Genomic DNA, 17,153 nt, shown 5'->3' on the forward strand with positions numbered 1-17,153 from the left:
CAGCTGTTGCCAGTAGGCCTTCTAACACTTCATGGCCAGTGTCTAACTTGACCATTGACGGCCAGCGGGCAGCTATTCTTTTTACTACCGCAGTGTGCAGCAGAAACTGTCCCGTGTGTATGCCCGAGGCTTCTTGTAATTCAGCAAAGGTCAGGATGCCCTGTTCGTCCACCAGGTCTCCAACGGTGGCGACGCCGCATAGCTCCCATGTGTTCCTTATTAATTTCAAGCTCTCTAATCTATTTGCCATGAGTGCCGCAATCGGGATCAGTGGGGAATAAGGGTCTTTGAAGTCCATGACTCTACAGGCTCTTTTCCATATCTGGATACCTAGTTGGGCCAACAGTGGATATTGGTGTTTGTGGCCTGCGTCGGCCCATAGCAGGTCTTTCATTAGCATATGGGTGATACCTGGCTGCAGTAGGCGGGTGTCCGTGGAGGGGTCGTCTGCCATCCACTGGATCACATGTTTCAGCTGACCTGCCAGGTAGTAAAGCTCAAAATTAGGGACCTTCAGGCCACCCTTTTCGTATGGTCTCTGCATGGTGTCCAGGGCGACTCTTTGCCTTCCATCTTGCCACAGGAATTTCCTGCAAAGCTTGTGTAGGTCGTTGAAAAAATGATGTGGAATATAGTATGGTACATTGGTAAAATGGTAAAGAAGTCTGGGTAACGCCACCATTTTGAGCAGTCCTACTCTGCCAGCCACCGAAATCGGGAGTTTGCCCCAGAAGTCCATCGATTTCGCCAGGCCCTCCTTGGCTCTCACTGTGTTCAGAGCGTGCTCTGTCTTGGGGTCCCGGTGGATCGTAATCCCCAGATATTTAAAGGAGATGGGTTCCCATTTCAATGATAGTGTGGGGAGTTCATCTGGCTTAAGTCTACTCAAGGCTGCTAGGGGGAAGAGGCAGGATTTGCTGTGATTGATTTGGATCCCAGTGACTTTATGAAACCCCTCCAATGTTTCCAGTATGTATGGCAATACGTATTCGGGGTTCTTTAAGTAAAGGAGCATATCGTCTGCGTACATAGAGACTAAATGGGTTACCCCGTCTATTTCAATGCCCGTGTCTCCATATTCCTGCCTGATGTATGCTGCTACAGGTTCGATGGCAATGATGTATAACATGGGAGATAGGGGGCAACCCTGTCTAGTGCCTCGGGACAGCTCCCATTTGTCAGAGAAGGTGTTGTTGATCCGCACTCTAGCCTCTGGGTTAGTGTAGATGAGTGTAACCCATCTAATAAAGCTGGGCCCTACTCCCATTTTGGACAAGGTGGCTAAGAGCCATTTCCAACGGACCGAGTCGAATGCTTTGGAGGCGTCAAGGGACGCCACCGCGCCTGTATCTTGCCTGCTGTCAGTGCTGTAAATGACATGGTGCAGTTTCCTTAAGTTTTCGGTGATAGTCCTTCCAGGCACATACCCCGTTTGGTCCTGGTGAATTAGGACATGAATGGCCTTGCGTAGCCTCATGGCAAGTATTGCCGTCAGAAGCTTACTATCTGTGTTTAGAAGGGACAGGGGCCTGTATGATCCGCATTCTGTGGTGTTCTTATTGGGCTTTAGTAGTGGGATAATAGTTGCCTCTCTCATGGTGTTCGGGAGGAGTCCTAGTTCGTATGCCTCGTTGAAGACTTGGGCCAATATCGGTGCTAGTGCGTCTTCGTATTTCTTGTAGAACTCTCCTGGGAGTCCGTCTGGCCCGGGAGCCTTCCCAGTGGGCAGTGATCTAATAACTGCCGTAACTTCCTCTGGGGTGACAGGGCCCTCCATGGACTCCGCTATACACTCCTCTAAGTGTGGTAGCATTATACTATCTAACACGTCCTCTATTTCCGTGGCTGTGGGCGGTGAGGAGTCTGTGTAGAGCTTATGGTAGAACTCTGCGAAGGTGCGGTTTATATCTACTTGTGAGTGTATGTCCTGGCCGTCTGCATCCAGGATTTGACAGATGGGTTTTCTAGGTGCTTCACGTTTATACAACCACGCTAGTAGCTTTCCTGGTTTGTCCCCCAATGCATGATTTCTTTCGATGTGTTTGGCATAACTAAGCTTGCTCAGCGCCTCCCAGTGTTGCAGGCAAGCCTGCTTGAGTTCGACTTTCCTCCGTGTGTGGGCAGGGTCCGATGAGGTATCGGACTCTAGGTGTTTGAGCTCGTCTTCTGCACGCGTCAGTAGTGAAGTGATGGACCTCTGGGCTCCCCCCACTGCGGCTATCATTTCTCCCCTGATCACCACCTTATATGCCTCCCATGCAGTGCTGATGTGCTGGACACTATCAATGTTTATCTGCCAGTAGGCAGATGTGCTTTGTCGTATTTGTTCGCAAAAAGCCTTATCCAGTAACGCCTCACTTCGGAGTCTCCATGTGGGTATGGGAGGCCTGGGTGCAGTCAGGGTCCATGTAGTCATCAAGGGAGAGTGATCTGACAGCACTCTAGCCAAATATTGCGTATCTTCAAATGTGTCTAAGTGTTCGCCACTAACTAGTATGCTGTCTATCCTGGTATGTACCGCGTGTGGCGGTGAATAAAAGGAGTATTTCCTAACATCAGGGTGCTGTGCTCTCCAGAGGTCAATTAGGTCATATTGTCGTGTGAGGGCCTTCAGTATTTTAGCAGGGGGGGAGGGCTGGGAGTGTTTGCTGTCCGATCTATCTACACATGGATCTAAGGTACAATTGTGGTCTCCTCCCCATATGAACGTGCCATTACGACTTGTGTTCAGCCGCGTGTACAATGAGCGAAAGAAAACTGTGGCATCATGGTTAGGGGCATAAGTGTTGACCAGCCAGAGTTCTTTACCTTCTATGGTGCACTGCATTTGTATCATTCTACCTTCATCATCAATGTTTGTTTGTAACACCTTAATGGGGATGGTGGGAGCTATCCATATTAGCACTCCTCTAGCATAACTGGAGTATGTGGTTCCTATTAGGGTCCCCCTCCACGCTCTGGCCATCGCAGCTAATTTCTGCGCATTAAGATGGGTCTCTTGTAGGAGAGCGATACCTATCTTGTGGCGTCTAAGGAAAGTGTGAACTCTGTGCTGTTTGATGTAGCTACTCAATCCTCTGACATTCCATGTCATAATCTTGATCGTGTTAGCCATGAGTATGGATTATATAGAAGTTCTTGGGCGGGCCATGTGGCGGTGCCTGCCATGAGTCTCCTAGTGTGTCATATGGTATTTGGCGTCGGTGGGTTCTTAGGACATTATTTGCCCAGAAAGGTGGTATGCGGTGGCTTCGTTGGTCTTGTTCTTCCCTGTTCCAGTAAACAGTAACTTTGAACTGAACTAATAACTTAACACGTCTAGCGGGGTGTCCCCCGTTCTGACTTTCCCGTTTCTGCATCATGGACCTGGTCCCTGGATGCCCTACGGGCGGGTGAGTTACCCAAAAAAAGAGAAAAATTCGGGGCGGGTGTGGTTTCACCTCCTGATGTTGCTGATAAGGGATGATGCGTCGCTAGTGTTGCTCTGGGTTTATCTGAGTTGCCGCTTGTCAATGTGTTTCTAGCTCATTTAATGACTAAGTACTGCCTGCAGGTAGCATGAGCAGGCCCTTATGGTTCGATTGATTTTGGTTTGCGCTGTTTCGGTTCTAAATCAGGTAACTGCGTTCTGTCCATCCATTCCAACACTTCGGTCGGGGTTTCGAAGAGGTGAGCCTTGTTATTGTGTAGGACCTTTAATCTGGCCGGGTATAGTAACATGTATCGGAGTCCTGCGTGTTTCAGTCTGGCTTTGGCGTGGCCGAACAGGGCCCGGCTTCTCTGGACCTGCAGGGTGTAGTCGGGGTAAATGGCCACCTTCGCGGAGTCTCTATGTATGGAGCCACCCATCCTGGAGAAGGCTAATATTGCCTCTCTGTCCTTATAGTTTAGTACTTTAGCTATTATGGGCCTAGGTGGGTTTCCGGGAGGCGGCCGTCTGGCAAGTGATCGGTGGGCCCTTTCAATAGTGAAACCTTGTGACAATTTCCCGGCGCCGATTTCGTGTAGGAGTAGATCTTCAACGTAGTTTGTGGGGTCATTACCCTCGATACCCTCGGGCAGCCCGATGATTCTGATATTACTTCTTCGGGCCCTACCTTCGGCCTCGTCGGCTCTATCTTCAAGGTTCTTCACCTTTTGTACCAAGGCGTCTACTTCCCTCGCCAGCTGCGCTTTGGATTCGGAGTGTTCACGGACTTGGGTCTCTAGTGTGTCTGTTCTGCTGGCGATGGAGCGCACGTCCTGTCTCAACAGATTCAAGTCAATCGCCACCGCGTCTATCTTATTTTCCATGGACTTCTGCAATGTCATGATGGCTTCCAGAAGCTGTGAATTAGCTGGTTCCAGTGTATCTGCCTCTGGTGACTCGCCGCCGGCGTGGGCGGCCTCCCGCCCGGCCTCCCGCCCTGGAGCGCTAGTGGCGGCAAAGGTTTCCATGGTGGTCTGTCTGTGCTTGGTCCTGGCGTTTTTGGCGGACATTGCTGCAGTGTTGGCCATCCACCGTGGCCCTAGAAGTTCCGCTGTGGTGATAGGAGCTGTATAATCTTGGGGGGTATAGTGTTGGGCAGATCACAGCCGCAGTGGTCTGAGCGCGTTGTTCTCTTTCCTTTAGGGACTGGGGTAATCAGCGGCAAGGCCCGGGCGGAGGGCCGTTGCGGCGTCCAGGCACAGCAGGGAGGTTTGTATGTGGCGTGTTTTCAAACGCCGCTCAGAGGCAGTGGCTTCGGTGCCCCCAGCTCTGGGGGGCCGCTTATCTAGTGCAAAGTATGCCCTGAATTTGACAGTCCAAAGTTCCGTAGCACTGTTCGTGTTGCCAGCTGCCACTGCTTAGGGAGGTGAGTGTTTGCGCCCCCTGTTGGTCACCCGGCTCTGCCTTGGTCGGGGTAGTCGAGGTTCTCGTTTCTGCCCCCCAGCAGCCACACTACGCTTCCCAGCGCATTGTGTGCGAGCGCAGGGTCTACGTGGCATGTGCTAAGGTCCGGCAGCTTGGTATTTGCGCTCAGCACCCCTCCCCCGACTCCTCACTGTTCTCTCCCAGCCGCTCCAGAGCCACCTTTAACGCCCGCGCTGGTCGCGGCGTGCTCCGTGGGGGCCAGTCCGCCCCTGGATCCTAGTGTGCCGGGCACCGCTCCAGCGCCGTCCGCTCTCACGGACCGCGGATCTGCGTGTGGGTCAACCGAAGATCGAAGCGCTCCTCGCTTCCAACCCGGCGCCAGCCCCCGTCCTCGCCGGGCTCCCCTCCCCCTACGACCAGGGGTGCGCCGATGCTGGTCCGGATCTCTCTCCACGCCGGCTCACTCTGGCAGTCGCGCGCCGCAGGCTAGGCTGCTTCGCGGCCGTCAGTCCCACTGTTTCACAGCCTCGTAGCGCTCCCGCGCTAGGCGTTGGCGCCCCCAGGGCAATGATCCGTCAGGCGGCCGCCATTTTCAGGGTCGCAGCGCTCCAACTTTTCTTCGCAGCGGCAATCGAGCGGGCTTACGGAGCCGCTTCAGGTTTTACACATGGGTACTTCAGGCTTCCGCGGGTTGATGAGACGGCTTTCCGATAGATTAAGGCAGTATTGTCATGATTAGCGGCGGATCGTTGTTCACATCATCAGGAGCTCCACCAGAACACGACTTGTTTACATGGCGGTTAGCCACGCCCCCTCCTCCTCTCTCCCAACTTATCTTACCGTGAACAGCTTTGGCAGTTTTTGACCCCATAGTTTACAGCCCTAGTTGGCGTTCTTGCGGTGGGAGCATTTGCTACCCTGTTCGTGCTCGTCTCTCTAGTACTGGCACTCGCCTTTTGGAGCTGGTGACTCTGGCTCCTTGCTTTCTCCTGGTCCCGGCATTGGTTACTGGGCGCCCAGCGGACCACTGAGCTTTAGTGGTTGTGACACAAGGAAAGACGGTTTGCTTCCAGTCTAGGCTCCTTTCCAGACCAAGTCCTCTTGCTTGGTCAGCATACCTGCTTCGTAGCTTCGAGCTAGAGGGCTTCGCTCCTGCTGGCTGTGTGGCTGCGCATAGCTCTGCCACTCAAGGACATGATCAGAGTCACGCCTCTGTGTTTTTCGTGGACTTTCTTCCCTTCATACGAGTCGCGCACAATGTCGCTCTCTATTTCTCTCCATTCAATGTTCTTATTGTGTATACATACCTCAACACATTCAAAAAAGGTTTGTACTTCTTCCTTTACGGCTACCTTCCGATGAAAGTCAGCATTACCTGAAGGCAACAGGGTGGAAGGAGGATTGCTGGTATTTGCATTTAAAATCTGAGAACAACCAGCTCTTTCAAGTGTCATGTAGGCGGACAATGTAGCCTGTTCAGGGAGGTCCTCCTTGGACTGGGATTCCCGGTCCCCAGGAGGGGAGTCGCTCTAAGTGAAGTAGCACTTGCCCAGACCACTACTGAGGGTCTCGCAGACCAGGCTCACCTCCCTAGCCCCATAGGGGGTGTCTCACCTCTGGGGAGAAGGGACGAATTTTCCAGATTCATTACAGCAGACAGGCAGACGCACGCAGACAGAAACACTTCTTTATTGCATGTCTTGGGAAGACTTCTCCAACTACCATAATTCCTCCACTTCATAGCATTCCTAGATCTACTAAACATCCTTATAAATATCAGGTCCTCCAGTAACCAGAGGTGCCCACCACAAGATGAGAAGGGCCCATTCAACGAGAACTGGCACGCATCCAGATTGAGGGCACTTCAGATGGAGGCCCACACACATTTGTGAGTATCATTGATTCCACCCATCTAGCTTACCTTTCAAATTCGATACATTGTGGGAGCCCTTTCATGGTTCAATGTCACCTGCTGGAGCAGGGATATGGCTCAAGAAAAGTAATACCAAGAGCTTATCTTGGAGTAGATTAGTGCTGTTAATGCTCAAGTGAACCCCTTCAGGGGTTCTTAGTGTCATGTACCTAGAGATTTATGAACTTCTAATATGTGCCTTGAAAAGCATAGTCTTGTGTGTGTTTTAGTTGTGCCCTTCTAGCCGGACGGAGAGAATTAGTTGCTAATAGTGCTATTTATAGATGAAAATAATTTTGGGCAAAAGAAAACCACAGCCCTTGCAGTGAAAATGCCCTTCATCTTTAAAGTGCTCTTTTGGTCATGTACGTGAGAAGCACATAAGTCTATAACCTTTACTATTACTAACACGAAACGTTTATAATTGCTTTCCCATTACATTTAATAGGCTTAGTCGCACATCTGTCAGCTCAAACCAGATGGAAAAATGTATAACCTAACTCCTTGAACCCATGCCTTACTGTACAGCTGCTTGATATGTGGTAACCAGGCTACCTAAGTCAAATGAATTGTGATTGAACGGTAACCCTATGAGTTATTTTACTGATAATCAGTCTCGGGAGGATAGCTCAGGGGCAACGTGCTCGCCTTGGAAGCAAGATGACACGGAGCAACACAGGTTCGATCCCTGGGTCCGCGCTTAGAATCCTCTGGGTATTAAGCGCGTTATAAATAACCTATCATATCATCTCCTCTGGTCTCCCGCATCCCTAGTAACTGCTCCCATACATAGTTGATGTACTGAAGCAGTCAACGTGCATCTCCTTACGGTGTGTCTTTTTGCCACTGTTTTCTTGATTAACAATTGCCACCGTTGATAGCCTTTTCACTGAAATGCTTGATTTTCTCTTTTTCTAGGAATATCCTTTCTAAGCACTTAATATGGGACTACCTCCAAAGACATCAAAAAGTAGCTAAATGCACTGTCTCCCCTTTTCTTAGGTCTGTAGAGGAAAGCTTCAACATGTCAGATGAAAGTGGCTGTTCTAACTCTGCAATTGTGAGAAAAAAGAAGATTGCCATTGGTGTCATCTTCACACTATCCAAGGGTGAAAAGGAAGAAAACACATTTTACGAATTCTTTTTCTCACATTTCCCTCTCTTTGAAGGACACATGAACAAACTGAAAAGTGCAATAGAGCAGGTAATCGAATGAACTTTCCGAATTGCAGTGCTTTTTTCCACTAGCTACACTCTGCTTCTGGCCATACAGCAGTTTTTGATGAAGGCTGTCGAATAGAGCTGTAACCAAAAAACTGCCTTTTCTGTGGAACATTATTGCAGGAAGAGACATTGTAGAAGTACTTGGCAAGCTCACTCATGCAAAATTAGTTTGTGTCATACTTGAATAACGTTGCACTCAGCATAGCTTAAACATACACGTACTCGTTTCATGCAGTCTGACTAGTATTCTGCTAAACTGTACATTGGGTAAATTATCCTGTTTTTATATATCTTTTTATACCAGATTACTCAAACTTCAGGACTCTTTAGTAATGTGTTATTGATGTCTTCATGATTGCTACATGTTAGTTATTATCATTGAAACATTTGAATTTTTTTTAGATGTATATTTTATCGGGGCGTATCGTTCATAGGCAGCAATATATTCTGTGAACAAAAAACATTTCTTAAGCAAGCTCTACTATCCTCAACACAGTCTTTGTAAAAATGCATCCGTTAAACCCTGCCTTAGTTGTCAATCAAGTTAGCCTTGGTTGCTTATTTAGGATATTATAATGGTAACTTTGTGAAGGCATCATGAAGTATACACAGACAACTGAATGACATTTTGAGATACTCTTTTATTAACCAATAAGGAGGGTTGGAGAAAGGCCTAACCTGCCCTATGCTAAGGTGGGATTTCCCTACATAAATAAAAGTAATGATAATCTGTGTCAGGAAGTCCAAAGCAAATATCTGTCTTTGTCAAAAACCTATGCTTGCCCTCACATCTAATTGAATACAATGTGTATGGATGTTAGCAGCAAATGAGAAAAGTGTTCAAAATAAAGGTTCAGAGCTTCATCCCCACTCCACGAGTGTCCACCACCCGATGATCCTCCCTTGCATATCAGGATCCGATAGCGACAGCCTTTCCCTGGCCACCTGGGAGGAGGATATGTTGGGGAAAGAAATGAGGACACCCTCAGATTCCTCACAGGGTTTTGTCGTCCTTTAGATATTGCATAGAATTCTGATGAAAATCTGTCATTCTTTTAGGATTTGCTATTCTGTAGTGCTTTGTTTCGTTAGCATCCTTGTAGGTAATTGGTTTTCTAGGGTCATCGCTCTCTAGCCTATTTAGCAGATTCGCATTCCATTAGTATTAGTCAATTGCTTGACTTTATCCAGATCAAATAGATTTGTGTCAGTGGCCTAGAGAACGTTGAAAATTCCTCTGTCATATCCTTTGCATATTTCACAAACGTTAAGCCATATTTGTCCAGTATAGCTTTATACTTTTGATGCAAACCCCACTACACAGCACTCAACAACCCTCCAATCATCTTCACTGTCTTTCCATTTTACTCTTGAGCCCGAGAACACAAAACCCAAGCATTTGTTTGCCTGCCTTCTAAGAACATTTCGAATAGCAAAATACTTCACTGTTATGCATTTCTATTAATTCAAATGAGTCCTCTTCTCCAATTTCAAGGTCCTTTTTCATCATGTTCAGTTTTTGCTGGTAGTTTTGTAAAACAGCTTAATCTTTATCCCACTCTGAAATCTATTCTTCCCATTAAACCTTAAGGTGTGTTACTTTCCATCAGTTTTCTTTTGCATTGTGAGTGAGAGCTAGGCACCTCTTCCTTTATGAGCGTTTAGGGTACTCATGATTTGCTGAACAACTCTGCTCGTTTGACTATCTCCGTTTTGGCTATTGCGGGGGGTCTATCTTCATCAGACCTGTTATCTTGTTTTTTACATAAATCTTTATTAGGTGTATTCTTAAATTCAATTACACCTTAGTCCTTAAATGATAAACAATAAATATATATATATAAGTCAACATGTGTTTGTGGCGGGATTTGTGGTAAAGCGTTGTTCCTTATACAATTTCCACACCGTTTCACCAATCTGCACCAAATTGTGCATAGTTGCCTGTTAAGACCCTGTGGGATATTTTGACCTATTCCAATGCTCCCCACTGCATCACTTACAAAGGATGAAAGAAACAGCCCAAAATGGATGCGCAGACTCCTGTGTCTGCCAAAATCTTCAAAACTGCGTTGTCACAACCAGAAAATGCTGCACACCCTGCCACAGAGTCAGGGGGGGTTAAAACGGAGTTCTCACTGCAGGAGCATGCCAGTGGGCTCTGCCACATTCAACATAGAGCAAAGCATTAGAATTGGGCTGAAAACCGAAAATGCCTTTCAAAATGTTAGCTTTGCAACCTTCAAAAGTGCTGTTTTTGGCTCTAGATCCATTTATGTCCATTGAATCATTGAGATTAAAAGGGTACTGAAATGCTAGGATCATCTAGTGTGGCTCAGAGGAACCGGGCCTCATTGACTGACAGCTTTATGAAATGTATCTGAGGAATAAGCAGCCCAGGAACATTTGTTTTCAGTTCCACGGCTAAAATTGCAAAATGTAACAGAATCAGCTGTGCAGACAAACTCCAAACAAAGGCTGGATACATGTACCCAGACTGTAAACAATCCCAGCACTCAAAGGAAGAAAGAATGCTGAATCAAATGTGTAGGTGCTGCATAGGAAAATCGGATTTAAAAGAACTGTTTAATGTGTTTTTCCATGAAGAAAGTGCAAAATCGCATGTTTTCAAAGCATGTTTTTGTTGAAAGGCCTAATTCTTTAAGAAATGTCAAAGGATTGCTAATGTAAAAATCCACCTATAAACTGTGTTCATTTTATAGGTTTAAATGAAATATGTAGGTAAAACTTAAAGTAACCCAGCTTGGAGTTATTTTTTTTTTTCAAAAATCAATTCTGCCTTGACAGTCTTCAGCCTGGGAAAGGTTGACACTTCACTGCTGGCAGGAAGGCCTAATTGCTGCTGGGAGGCCTCGCATACTCATGACAATGCACTTCATTAGACATTCGTCTCTGCCTCAGGCAAAGACAATAGAAGGCTTGGACACTCATCCTTCCAGGGGAGGGGCAGGATGCTGGGAGAGGCTTCTCAGTGAACTTCAAAGGATTGGCCATTTGCTCACACTTGGGAAGTAAGAAAATAAACTGACCTGTGATTTTGGGTTTAAATTGCTTATTTTGCCAGAGAACTTGGCAGCAAAAATAAGTAAAGAAATGAAAAGTACATGCATTGAAATCTGAATTTATGATAGACATCTGAGGACTTGGTAGGATTTCTTACTGCGTAAGGAACTGAAGTTATGAAAAAGGACTAATTGCGCTAAGACTATTAATGCTGCAAATCTAATATTGTGTACCCATGTTCTAGGGGTTATTTCACATATATGTACCGAATTAGGAATTGTTAGGCCAAACCTTTATGATTAAAATTGACAAAATTCCACAGAAAGACATCGGGTCCCACCGACTTGGGAGTTGGATGTAAATGTAACCCACAAAATATGTAATGTATGTGTCTGACTTTATTAGAGGGCATAATTATATAAAGATGTATTAGTGGGAAAGTTACATTTTGTTGCAAATAACTGTGGGAGGTTCCCAAGTCACATCATAAAATTTGACAACCCTTTCTGTCATCCAACCAGCAAAAAGCAACGCGGGAACTGTGCCTTTGACCAATCATAGCCTTGTGGGTGTGGGTTGTAAGTCTGCCCCTACCATAAACTTAGTGATGTCATTTGGCAGGATAAATAAGGGAACCTCGCAACACACAGACACACTGATTCCTGACTCCATCATGATTCATTGCGCCCTGTTTCTGAATTCTCCATCTTTGTTCCTGATTTCTTTGCAAAGCCAAGGCCTCAGCATTGCTGAACTCTTTCTCAGCTAGGCCCAAATCCTGAAACCATCCCAAAACCAAAGGGAAACAATTTTTATCCAGTTTGGCTTGCTACCATTAATGCGTGCCTGCTGAAACTCGCCATCCCACTGATCTACAGTGTCTAGCAACCAGGAGGGCCAATCCTATCCAGTCTGAGGTTCCGTCCAGTTGACCAGCACCGCCCAGCTGACCTATCCCACCAGAGATGCCCTGCTGTCTGTAGACCTGATCTGTGATGACCAGAGCCCTTGATGGTCCAATCTTTTTTTTTTTACTTTTATTTATTTAGCTTGGCAGCACAACATAGGCGAGCAACACACAAGGCAAGTACAGTGTAATTGCAGTTGAAATAATACAGGCGTATAGCAACTGCTTCAATGTGGACGTGTTCTTCAGGCACACATGCGGAGTAGCCGTGAGGTAGTGGGAACTGTGATTCAGGATGGGAGACTGAGGCGAGTAGGGGTAACAGCTGGGGAAGATGCATCCGATGCCGCATTTAAATCGGACATATAGGATCGAAATTTAAGCCAGACGTCTGTGTCTTGAATGAGTGGGTTGTAGAGAAGACCATGTTTCCTCAGTATCTGAGGCCCAAGTGATTGCCTTGAGCCACTGTGCGTGAGTGGGGTGTGTGGGGCGTAGCCAACAAATTTGAATGGATCGCACTGCGAGAAGCATGCAAAGGCCAGCCAGTTTTTTGGAATCCCGGGGGAGTTTGGGGAAGTCGTGGAAGAGGCACTTTATTGGGGAAGGGTCGATAGGATGTTCAAGGACAGCGGATACGGTTGAGCACACCATACCCCAAAATTGGGTAAGGTGGGGGCAGGACCAAATCATGTGAATATAGTCGGCAGTATCCTGGCCACATCTGGGGCATCTTGGGGAGTGATCACTAAGCATACGATGCAATCTGCTCGGGGTATAATGAAACCTATGTATTACCTTAAGTTGAATCAATTTGAAGCGGGAGTTAAAGGATACCATGTGTATACGAGCGCACATGTGAGCCCAGCGTTCGTCAGTCACCTCCACCCGAGGTCGTCTTCCCATGCTCGCCTCAGTTTAGTGAATTCCGGGGTAGATCTGGATTGCGCCATGGTGTACAGCCCAGATATTTTACCTCTAGTGGGTATAAGGGAAGTCAGTTCTTCAATAGTGGGATCGTCTGGTGGTATCGCTGGGAACATGGGGTATTTTTGTTTGCGGGTTTTTCGGAGGGACGAGTACTAGAGCCATGCACACGGCCCTCGTCTCGGGGACAATGGGAGGTCCGGCCATTCAATAAAGCTGCCCTGCTCGAAGACGTCCCGAATCAGCTCATATCCCGCCTCAGCCCAACGGCGCACCATTGGCGGCGGTACTCGTGGGACCCCCGGGAGAAAGTTCGAGAGCGGGAGGTTGCCATGGAACGTGTGGGCAGTGTCAAACAGTTTCCACGTTTTCGTTAATGCCAGGGACGTGCAAGCCACCGGGTCCAGTGAGTCCAGTGCTGAGGGGCAATCTTAAATTAAAGTGGACTGTAAGTATCAATAGGAATCATAGTGAACCATAGCATATATTGCCTTGTCCTATCCCAATCTATAACCTATCCCATCTTTAACTTAAGAACCTATAATATTGTCAGAACCATTCTTGCAACTCTGTTTGTAATTCGTAACGTTAGCACCAACCTCATCTCGTTTTTGTTTTACCAGACCACAAGCCATTAGTGATTTGAGTAACTAAAGTAATTCCCATAAAGAATGGGGTATCCACCACGTGAATGATTACAAGCGGTCGTGTGTAAATGTGGAGATTCATGGGTGGCATTCTGTTTCTTGGCCATTAATCTAGTTCAAGTAAAGTGAACCTGTCATTTTAAAACTGATTTTCTCTTTTTCTCTGTTTTATTTTTCTAGAAACGCCTCTCATTCGAACTTGCATCACTTTCTAAATTGTATAGCTAGAGACTTAATTTCAGCTCTGTCTTAAATCTAAGACCTTTAGCTACATCCCTACCCAAAAGCCGCAAAAACAGTGTATTTGACCCGTTTTTCTTAAAAACGGCATAGTGAAATTTAGGCGGGAATTCGCAATTTTGCAAAAGTTTTACACGTGTGTTTTCCCATCCAAAGTATTTCCAAACTTCCATTCGGATTCAAAGTGTGTAGTGTTGCTCATATTAAAGCGTATGTTTGTTAGGATCTATTTAGTGTTGCTCCCATAGGAATTTATATCAATTTAAGGATTTGTGCACACTTTTCATTGTTTTCCTAAGCCATTTTCAAATGTAATTTTAAAAGTGTAAAATTTCCAAAATTCTTTTCTCGCTTGTTTGAGGAGGGAAGATAGTATTCAAACCCTGTTCTATATTCCTGAATACCTGCTGCTTACTTACATCTGTGTAGAATTGCTCATTTGTGAATTGAGAACTTTGCAGGGGGAAATCTTAATTAAGGGCTATATTTCAGGCAAGCCAAAACTGATCTGTTCTCTATGTTTTATATTCTGTGTGCTAAAAAGTGATTTCAACTGCCTTATCTACTTTCCTATTTGTATTGTCACCAGATTGGTGATTGCTGCCCCACATATTAAAACTTGTGCTTCATTTGAATTTTAAATAAATAAATATTACCTTTACCAACCAGCCTGATTCCTGGTCTATTGTGACCTAGGGGTATTTTGAGAAGGGGTGTGATATGAGTGGTATATCACTCAGAATATTGAACCTATAGTCACAATAAATAAGTATTTGATGTGTGCATTGCATGCTAGGCTGAGACCCGGGTGTATTGCCTGATTGAAATCCTTAACAACCCTCCGGACATTACTGGCCGCATGACATTTGGAGACCCTACCATTTTCCCTGGATTTCAGCACCTTCACACATGAGATGGTTGTCTGAAATTGGCGAAACATCAATGTGATCGTAGAATGACTGGTCCACACACAAGGAACAAAACTCTAGGTGCAGGCTCTACGATGCATGGTTTCCAAGATTTTTGCACTGCATGCACCAGGGTGAGGGGCCAGGTGGGGAGAGAGCACAGAATGGCCCAGTGTGCAGCAGCACACCAACTTTCACATCCCCCCAGCGTCTGCTCTGGGGTATTTCAGCCAGCCACACATGCCCATTCTCAGTGCAGTTTACTTCAGGGTGCAAAGCACATCAAGCGATAAGCAAATTGGAACAGCAACCTACAGGATTAGTGTTATCATGTCCGTCTACAGAATCCGTTTGGTGAACGGGTACTTCTTCTAGTGGTCTTTAAAACATGTCAACTCCCTTCCAGCCCGAGGAAGGATTTCCACTCTATACAGGCGATTCCTGGGGGACTTCCTGGCTTCAAAAACCTGATGTATGGCTCAGTGGGAGGCGAACTTGGGACACCCAGTTGAAGACCAGACCTTGGTGGACAACTGGTCCCGAAGACACACGTCCTCCGCCTGTGTCACTAACAGAGAATGCGCGTATAAAATGTTGCTGCGGTGGTACTACTCCCCTCTCAGGCTCCACCACATGAACCATTCACTCGAACATACCTGCTGGAGAGGGTGCGGCCAGCCGGGCTCCTTTTTCCACATGTGGTGGGCATACCCGAAGATTCAACACTTTTGGAAACTATGTTTAGCCACTATCGAGAAAATAACTCAGATGGCCCTCCCCTTAGACCTGAGCCTGTCCTTTTAGGGGCCCCGGTTCCCGGGGTTTACTCACGCTCCGGAAACAGAGCTAAATTGCTGACCCAATGCCTGCTGGCGGGAAAAGTTGTGATTGCCTGCTTCTGAAAAGCCTTGGACGGCCCCGCTATAACCCAATGGTGAGGGAAGATATGGGACATACTGATCGCGGTGAAGGTCACAGCGGCAAGGGCCGGAACCCTCCACCGTTTCCAGAACATGTGGGCCCCCGTGTTGGAGTATGATCAAAGATTCCCCGCACTGACCTACAAGCCCATCAACATCCGGCGGGCCTTGGGAAATCAGGACACCACCTGAAAGGGGGAAACATACCGAGGGTAGCGCCCCCAGACTGACAGGCATGGGGGGAGGCGGCTGGGGGAATGGAGGGGAGTTGTGGTTTTGTCTTGCATGTCGTTTTTTTTTTTTTTTTGCTGTACTGTTGTCACCCTGCCTTTGTTTAAAATAAATATATTTAAAAAAAAACATGTCAACTCAAACCATCACTAGACACGGCCACCACTAAAAGCTTCATAATTCTTCAACCAATCAACGTCTGCCCTATTTGCAGAGCTCGTGCTCCTGTACTCTGTGAACAGTTTGCTTTTTCAAGTGTAATTCAAAGGAATTAGTTTGAATCCCCAGGAGTTCTAAATGTTTTTTGCTTTCTGTTCTTTGCAACCAACTTCAGGGTGCTTTTCTCTTCTTTTTTATGCCTCTTGGCAAATCTTCAAACAACTTTAGATCTTGGTTTTGCCTCATTATGGGGATACTGTCTCTGTGCTTCCAGCTGGTCCTACTTGGCGTGGTGTACCTGGCGAACTGTGCAAGGAAGGCACTTGGTTATTGATTTACTAAAGCTCTCCTCCCTAGGGTGCTTTGGCTCTTTCACAGGTGCCAATCATGTATGCAGTGGTGGAAATATCTCCTATTTGGTATTTAGTGTCTCTCTTAAGTGCCCTCATTTTATGTCGTTCTGGTTAGTTTTATCCCAATCAAAATAAGGGTTGATGTTTATTGTTATATTGCAGCCATTTGTTAGTGTTCAGATGTTGAGGTGGAGTTTGTGGTCTCATGTAGGCATTTTGCAGACTGCTAAATGATAGTTTTCCCCCAATACATTTTCATTGTATGAGATGCGCATGCCACATGGTTTGCACGCATGATGCATTTGATGAAGATAATGAGAGGATGCACAAATGTTATGTGCATGTCCTCTGCCACTGCCATGTTGTGTGCTGGAAGTTGTAGTCTTTGGTCTGTGAAAGAAGGCAAATGGTGTGAGGAAGAGAAAGGTTGGAATAAGAATAGAAAAATATACTAATAATTGGAAAGGTACGAAGGGGTTGAGAGAGGAAATTTGATTGAAATAGCAGTGTTAGAGGTGTAGTCATTGGCGATAGATCAAAGGACTTTGATCTGAAAGAGGGGGAAAATAGAACATCTTGTGTTCATGAGAATTTTCCACTAATGGATGTTTCTAGCTATTGGAAGATTGTACTAGAATTAGTTAGACCATGGTTGTGTGATGGACCCAAGATCAGCTTTTGCGAGCCATTAAAACATTGAGGCTTGATTGCCAGTTGAAGTTTTTAGGTGTCACCTGCCAAATCCCTGGGGAATTTATTAGGGTCTACCAAGCCAACTGTCAAGTGACAGAGCCAAGTGTTGGCTGTGTAAAGGTAAATACAGATGGTTCACCGGGAAGGCTGGAGTAAGGAGTAAAGTGATCCAGACGC

At 46.4% G+C, this 17,153-nt stretch overlaps 1 protein-coding gene across 5 annotated transcripts in view; it reads left to right on the forward strand.

Moving 5' to 3' along the window:
• FNIP1 (folliculin interacting protein 1) overlaps positions 1-17,153 on the forward strand; it is a 735,567-nt gene that overhangs the window by 432,347 nt on the left and 286,067 nt on the right. For all 5 annotated transcript variants that reach the window (XM_069652526.1, XM_069652529.1, XM_069652527.1 and 2 more), the window contains one exon: positions 7,749-7,950. In XM_069652526.1, coding sequence (XP_069508627.1) covers positions 7,749-7,950 — 202 coding nt within the window. The remainder of the gene's footprint in view (positions 1-7,748; positions 7,951-17,153) is intronic.

This window comes from Ambystoma mexicanum, chromosome 3p, assembly GCF_040938575.1.
Source record: "Ambystoma mexicanum isolate Mex_15411 chromosome 3p, UKY_AmexF1_1, whole genome shotgun sequence".
Taxonomy (NCBI): Eukaryota; Metazoa; Chordata; class Amphibia; order Caudata; family Ambystomatidae; genus Ambystoma; species Ambystoma mexicanum.